Source organism: Clinocottus analis, unplaced genomic scaffold (assembly GCF_023055335.1).
Source record: "Clinocottus analis isolate CAN_PGR_092001 unplaced genomic scaffold, fCliAna1.0.p SCAF_4, whole genome shotgun sequence".
Classification (NCBI taxonomy): domain Eukaryota; kingdom Metazoa; phylum Chordata; class Actinopteri; order Perciformes; family Cottidae; genus Clinocottus; species Clinocottus analis.
Genome location: NW_027176153.1, coordinates 23,848,917 through 23,856,608, shown reverse-complemented (window position 1 = coordinate 23,856,608; position 7,692 = coordinate 23,848,917). Strand labels below are relative to the sequence as shown.

The 7,692-nt window shown below is 41.1% G+C and overlaps 1 protein-coding gene across 2 annotated transcripts; it reads right to left on the bottom strand.

Annotated features, from left to right (window-relative positions):
- Positions 1-1,923: 1,923 nt before the first annotated feature.
- On the bottom strand, positions 1,924-6,699 carry rnf41 (ring finger protein 41). 2 transcript variants are annotated; one of them, XM_068597660.1, is made up of 7 exons: positions 6,571-6,699; positions 5,613-5,712; positions 5,411-5,526; positions 5,044-5,315; positions 4,668-4,803; positions 3,552-3,655; positions 1,924-3,435 (listed from the first exon to the last, which is right to left on the bottom strand). In XM_068597660.1, exons 3-7 carry the CDS (start codon positions 5,498-5,500, stop codon positions 3,081-3,083), a joined length of 957 nt encoding a protein of 318 aa, XP_068453761.1. In that variant the 5' UTR covers positions 5,501-5,526; positions 5,613-5,712; positions 6,571-6,699; the 3' UTR covers positions 1,924-3,080. The 2 variants fall into 2 exon arrangements, with proteins under 2 accessions (XP_068453761.1, XP_068453762.1); XM_068597661.1 differs by having other exon boundaries at positions 5,622-5,712.
- Between the last annotated feature and the right edge of the window lie 993 nt (positions 6,700-7,692).

The window sequence follows — 7,692 nt, the reverse complement described above, 5'->3', positions numbered from 1 at the left end:
TTTGTGCGAAGTGGAAGCAGAGAAGCAGAGAGAGAGAGAGAGAGAGAGAGAGAGAGAGAGAGAGAGAGAGAGAGAGAGAGAGAGAGAGAGAGAGAGAGAGAGAGAGAGAGAGAGAGAGAGAGAGAGAGAGAGAGAGAGAGAGAGAGAGAGAGAGAGAGAGAGAGAGAGAGGATCCCTTTCTGTCAAGCACCGCCTCGGCTGCTCTGCGCCCTTTTTTGCAAAGACAACACACACACACGTACACACACACACGCGCGCGGGCGTTGCACGAGCGTGCATCCATCTGCAAAGTTGCAAAAGTAACGCTGGTGAGAGTAACGCAGCAGCTGTAACCTCTCCGGCTGCACGGCACTCCTCTCCGGAGAAAGGAAATCAATGCCTTTTACATTACAGGCCCTTCACCAGTGTTATTGTTATTGTTATTATTGTTGTTATTATTATTGTTATGACATCATTTATAGGAACAGCAGCTACATGTTCCACATGGAGCCACAGCTCATTTGCAAAGTAGTAACTTTCTCAAAAGTATTTATTATGAAACTCCCTAGACTGTTAGACTACACACACACACACACACACACACACACACACACACACACACACACACGCACACGCACACACACACACAAAACAGTTACAGTAGGTTAATTTATAAGATGATATGTTCTAACGTGTATAGTCTCCATAGACACACATAACCTCATAAATGAACTTACTAAAACTGTTTTTAATAAAGGAAAAGCTAATCTAGTTACTGTACTTTATATTATTGTCCTGTAACGTTGGCTTAAGGAGTTAATGTTAAACTTGACATGAAACCTTCAATATTTCCTCATATCTGCACACACATGTTTGTCTATTGTTATGGACATTAGTATTATGATTTTAATATTTGTTAGCCATTATAACGGACCAACAGAGAGGTGTGGTTGTCAACTATTCCTCCTGCTCACTCGCAGTCCTCACGTGTTTTGCTCATTGATGTTGAAGGTGATTAAACTGCTGATTAGAAACAAAGTGCAGTCACTAAAGTACTGCACTATGTACACATTTCAGGTACTTGCACTTCAATTAAGTACTTCCATTTCTTGCAACTTTATACTTCACTGCCTTTATTTGGCAGCGTACTCGTTACTTCACCAATAAAGATTTCACAAAATTGGTTTCTAAAATAAAATGCATTTTTAATTCTCAATGCAGCACACACATTATATGCACATATTTTCACTTCTGCACTATTTTAAGTCTCAGATTCTCATCATTTGTCATCGCTTTCTGACTCTCCGAAAGGAAACAAATCCCTTTTTCTGTGTGGCAGAGCTACTTATACTTAAGAATACTTCCTCCAGGCCTCAACTCTGCGTGCTGTACATTTTGTAGAAATGAATTAAGGTCAACGAAACACATTCATTAAATTATTCTGAGGTCTACTTAGCGCGTGGCTTAGCACGCCTTGCAGCCAGCGACCACGTCGCATCATAATGTTTGCAGACAACAGAGCGCGGGGATTGAGCAAAGCACACGATTTCACATTCCAGTGACCACAATGGTGAGGGATTACGCTGCACAACGAGGATGAGGCTGACGGGAGAGGATAGCAGACATGGAAAACATGTGGTTGTCTGGGTTAGAGAAAAGGAAAGCGGCACAGTTCAGAGCAGCGAGACCTTCGTACCGCAGAGTTTTGTTGTAAAACGTTTCTTTTACTCTTAAACTGGAACGACAGCATTTCCTCCATCGGCTAATTTCTAAAAGCAGCACTTGTTTTCTCCACTATACTAATGTTTCTTCATAATCTACTCAGCCTTTATGTGCCCTTCAGAAGCTGCAGATCTCTGATGACATGCTGTGGTAAAAGTAAGGAACTGCATTTTTTTTTGTATGCCTGTAATTAAAATGCTTAAAAATCCATTCTTCTGGGACGAAGTTTGACATGTTTTATTACTTTGTCTGTACAACACAGTACATAACAGACACAAAACAAACAAAAACATTTAAGAGGGAAAATAATAAAAGGGCACAATCTAAACGTATGTTTACTGCACTTCTGTGGGCTTTCATACTGAATGGTTGAAGTCCGGTTTGTCTCACAGCAAAAACTAACTAATAGCAAAACATTTTACCTCTCAAAAGCCATAAGAGTGACTTTACAAATATTTTTTACATTCTCCAAGTTATGGTTTGTGGTGACATGTCAGTGAACAGATGTTTAAATGTGAAGAATAAGATTAATGTCTATATTTCAATCAGAAAAAAGACGTAATAATTACCTAAAATATCAAGTGAACCATTATGATTTGTCAAACAAAACTCATTATACATTAGTTAAATCCCCAAATGTTAAACTTCTAATTTAACACTTTAACTGGACCCAACATACAGACTATATTTACAACTGAGGCAACAAAGAAAACACAAAACCAAAAGTTTCTTCCTGCAATGAACTTCAAATGCACCGAAAAAGGCAATTTTCCATACATCAAATGGTAACATTTTCAAGCATGTTTGTGTAAAAAGGCAACACAATAAATAAAACAAAATGGCACAGAAGGTTTAGACAATCAAAACTCAGAAGCACAATGTCTTGTGAAATATTCACAAGGATCTAAAAACTAAAAGCAAGCGCACGAAAAAAAAACTTCAGAGTCAAAGTCCCAGCAGACAGTAACACAAATGACAAAACGGAGATTAAAAAAACAAAATAATAATCACAATCCAATTACAGTGAGAGGAATAAGAGAATGACATTTATAATTCAATATAGTATTTGTATTTACAAGCATTTATACAACTGAGAGCATCAAACTGGGGTTCAAGCTTATTACTATATCAGGACATGGAGCAGAACAATCAGATCATATAATGCACCAAAATATAAACCTTGTAAACATCACATCTCCCCTTTTATCTCAGATATCAGTCAGATAAAGTTTCTATTAGCCAGGTTCCTAATATATTTGTCCTTACTTTAAGGCATAGGTATCAAGCTTCGGAGCGATCCTCTTCTCAGATTTTATGTTCACTTCCAACGAGGAAAAGCTCGACTCGTCTTCCCCGACGCGTCTCTGGGATCCGGTCGGTTATAAGATCTCCTCCACTCCGTGTGCAAAGATCATGACCAGGCCGGGCTCCAGGATCATGTCCTCGCCCATGTGCTGGTTCTCGCAGGCCATCACCACCACGGCCTGCTTGCCGGGGATGCGCTTGGCGACGTAGTTCTCGTAGTAGCGCCGGTTCATCTGCCGCGTCTCCAGCGTGGCCAGACCCTGGGGCCAGTTTCGCTCGTGGGCGTTCTCGATCAGGTCGTTGACGATGGAGAGCGGGCAGCCGCTGTCGATGAGGGAGCGCTTGATGACCGCTTGGAGGACGGCGTCGGGGGTGGAGATCATGCCGCCCCAGCGCGTCACTCGGGCGGGCTGCATGGAGTTCACCCACCTGAACGGGGTGAGATGAGTCGACAACCACAAGACAATTAGGGGCCGAGCTGCAGCTCTCAGAGAAAAGTTAATATTAGAAAACAAAAACGTTGGAGACGGTGAAATGTAACTTACTCCAAGATCTCGTTGTACTCGATGCTCTCCTCAAGGTTTTGGAGATTAGGATTAGCGCTGCGGATTGCCCTCATGTAGGCTTTTAGCAGCTGAATGTCCCGTTTCTGGAAAATTAAAAGCATCGTCTTCAGTGACTGATATCACAAAATACTCCAAAAGAAACAGGAATTAAAAATAAAAAAAGGCCTATTAATAATATACTGATCCTAAATCAGTTTCAGTTTTGTCAGAATATATATTTTGTAACAGCAGAGATTTCCATAAACTACTAGATTATATAAGAGATTGTGTCCCGAAGAGAAGAGAGCAGAGAGTTTTAAGTGTTTGACAAATATTTGCAAAAACAAATGACAGAATACATTAAGATTTGCATTGATTGCACAGAGGACATAATAATTAAACGAGCTCCCTCGAAACTACTAATTAAATTTAATGATCATACAGTGAGGATAAAAAAAATCCAAAAACTGCTTAATGAATGAGCAAATTAATGAATTAACTTTGTTACCATTTCTCTTTTTACAGCAGAGGCATCATTAAGATGCATTGGAAACACACATAAACAGTCAGTGTTGTCAAAGAAACAGGCCTAATAATTAAGATGAGTGTGTACGATGGAACACATTAAAACTTGCCAGAGGAAAACTTGTGTATTCACATCCTGCTTCTTCGTAACATAACAATCGTAAATATGACCTTTCAGGTCTCATTTAGTGATTGAATTAGATAGAATCAAAGCTACGACTTAGTAGAAAAGTTACTGTCAATATTAAGTAATTATTAGGGGTGTGAATCACCAGAAGTCCCACTAGACAATATCATCAAGATACGATATCGCGATACATTGAATATCACAATATATTATATATTTTTTCAACTTCAATTGACCCCAAAGGAAAAATGTGTCAAGAAAAAGTAACTTGATTTCATTATTCTAGGAGCAAAATGTTTAGAATTGATTAAATAAAAGATCAATACTCGGCTTCCGTGTATCGATACAATATTGCCACGCAAAAATATCGCGATACTGTGCTGTATTGATTTTTCCCCCACCCCTAGTAATTATGGAAAAGAAGGTTAGCTGTAACACCTAAATGAGCAGGAAACTGTTCTTACTTGTTCCCCCAACTGGTGTTTATGCTCCGCAACCGTTTTCTCCAGATCCGAAATCTTCGTCTGTTGCTGCTGGACGACGCTCCGCAAGTGTTTGATGCAGTTATGATTGGGGACTTCATCTTTGGGCATCTCAAGCCTGCGAGTGTCGGGGGGAGAGAAAGTAAGAGGATTTAACTCACAGACCATGTAATTAACAGCACAAACATTGAATGGTGACAATTATTGTTCATTCGGGTTTGAGCGACCGCTGTAATCTGATTAGCTCCACCTGTCTCTTGAGATTTGTGAAGTTTTGGTTCAAAAAGGACGACAAGAAATTCATAATCAATGTACCAAACCGCTGCTTCATTTTTTCGGCCAAATGAAAGCCACTCACCCGCATCCGTCCTCGCAGTTGACCGGCCTTTTGGGGTTGTGCTGACAGTCCTTGAGGTGCGACTGCAGCTGGTCCAGCCGCAGCGTGGCCGTGCAGCCAAAACCCGCATTGTCGCAGCCGATCTGAAGCTTGGACAGCATGTTGCGCATGATGCGGGGCACGGGCCGCAAGTGGGCCAGCGTCACCACCGTGCGGTCAACGGGACATATCTGCTGCTGGGCAAACCACTGCGTTATGCAGGCGTTGCAGAAGGCATGCTCGCAGTGAGGAGCCTGCAATTAAAAAAAAAAAAAAGGAGAACACAGACCACGTTGAGATACGCCGATATGAGAAAGAGTGGGTCATCTTATTTCAGACAGGAACTTGCCTGCACTGGTTCTTCGAGCACTCCACTACATATAGGGCACAGTAGGTCTTCATCCACCTCCCCTTGGAACCTCGTAATGTCGTACCCCATGGTACATCACTGGGATCCACAACCTCCTGCGCAACACACAAGCAAGGACATTAAGATTTTCACACAAGAAAAACATGAAAATAAAGCATGAACAGAAATATGTTGAGCCTACCTCACTCACAAAAGGCCTCAGATGCTTCCATTCAGCTCTTGGTGCAAAGCTGATCCATCACATCTGGCAGAAATAGTCCGACTCATGAAAGAGACACTCCCTGCAACAAAATGTAAGATGCACAAACGGATTATTTGCTTTTTCCATATACGATTGGCTGGCTGATGGTTGGCGCTGAGCGACATGATCCAAAACCACATGATGAATACAATAGATGCTGCTGAGCACTGTTGATCACAATCACGACTCTTTACCAGGATCAGTCTCAACAACGAGAGGACTCTTTCCCCATCTCACAAACACATGCATTATTATTCAAATCCAATAAAAGCTGTGCAAGTGCAATGACTCAAATGTGAGCGCGCACAGCCACGCTTGAACAATCCCGAGAGCCCAAAAAAGTGACGTCCTCGATCCGTGTGGTTTTCTGCCTGTGAAACTGCACCAGTTTTCCGAGGAGAGCCTCCTGTTGTCCCAGGTGACTTGTTGTGTCTGACCCAATTCAAGTGAAAGCAGCACACACTGGGTCCGCAGGCTGTTTACACATACACACAAGTCGTTTTCCCATCGCACTCAGCATGCCTCGCAAAAAAAAAAAAAAAAACAGCTAACCATCTAAGCTAACGTCAGCTAACGTACGTGTATGATGCTATTGCGCCGTTATATATTCCACTACATCTTCATTCACGTGGGTTTAAAATGAGATAAACTGGTGTCACGTTGAATGAACATCCCAACATTTGAGTCCAGACGTCAGCGGACTTCGCTGGCCATGAATTAAAAACGAAGGCTAACGCTTGAACGCCAGATAGCAGCGCCTCCGGTCCCGTTGGTTTCCTCTGGATATTAGCATTCGAGCTAACCAGACTGACCGCAGTCTGGACAAACTACGCCGATAAAAGACTCCGCACAAGCGGCTCTGTGGGGAGAAAACATCGCAACGGACCGGTGTACTTACCTGAACACTTGATTCAACTGATCCTAATGACGATGTGTGTGTGTTTTCTGACGTCTTGCTGTAGCTAGTAGCTCGCTAGACACGTCCTGTGCTACATCCTACACTTCTGTTTCGTCGCTACGCAAGGCGGGTGGCTACGTCACGACGTCCAACAGGAGCGTTTGATTGGTCCGTAAAATCACTCAATTAATCAATCAATAAACTAATCAATCAACCAGCCTTTCTATCGATCTGAATCTATCGATTAGTTGTATGTTAAACATGAAAAAAATAGGACCAAAAAAAAAAAAAAAAAAAAATTAGGGCCCCCCCCCAAAAAATAATAATTTAATCTACTTTTTTTCCCGATGTTTTTTTTATTTTCGTCAACGAAAAAAAGGATATTTTTTTATTGTTCTCATTTTTTTTGGTCCTAATTTATTTATTTATTTATTTATTTAATTTTTTTGTTTGTGTGTGTGGCAGAAATGGGCTTCCAAACCTGTGTGCATTGCTACACACTAATCCTGTAATGTCCCCACTGTGGATTATGTTATCTTAAAACATGCTAAATAATAATTATAATTATAAGTAATATGTTGGAATACCTGTAAAACTCCATGTCTGAATGACCTGTGGAATTAATTCATGAATATATATATTAATTCATTTCTCAATTTGTGAAAGTGAATTTTCTTCGTTAATTTAATAGTATTATGTATGAAATGCCTCTTTTTCAGTCATGCGCTGCTGTAATTCCCTGCATGAGGCAGAAGGTACACAGGAAGGAAATGAAGCCCCAGCATGAAGGCAGTAGAAGTGCATGTGGACGGCTGAACAGAAGGAGCAGCACATTGAACACGTGAGTCATCATCAGTCCGTCCCCGTGTTGTTTCATGTCATCACAATGCATGCGGCTGTGTGAAAATTAAATCTAGCCTGAGGCGTTGCACAGTTAACAGGCAACAAATTACTGCTATATCTACATTTCTGTCTTTTTGACTTATAAATGTACTTTGAGCAAATAGATTTCTGACCTAAAACATTAACGTTAAACCCGGAAGAACCTTGTTCTGTTGCGACACTTTCACATTATGAAGATTTGATTCAAACTTTTTCAGACACTTATGTAGATGCATTTTT

Coding starts and splice junctions, on each gene's coding strand:
- rnf41 (XM_068597660.1), bottom strand. CDS start 5,500: ATGGGGTACGACATTACGAGGTTCCAAGGGGAGGTGGATGAAGACCTA. Junction 4,804..5,043: donor AACTGCGAGGACGGATGCGG/GTGAGTGGCTTT, acceptor CGACACTCGCAG/GCTTGAGATGCCCAAAGATG. Junction 3,656..4,667: donor AACACCAGTTGGGGGAACAA/GTAAGAACAGTT, acceptor TTAATTTTCCAG/AAACGGGACATTCAGCTGCT.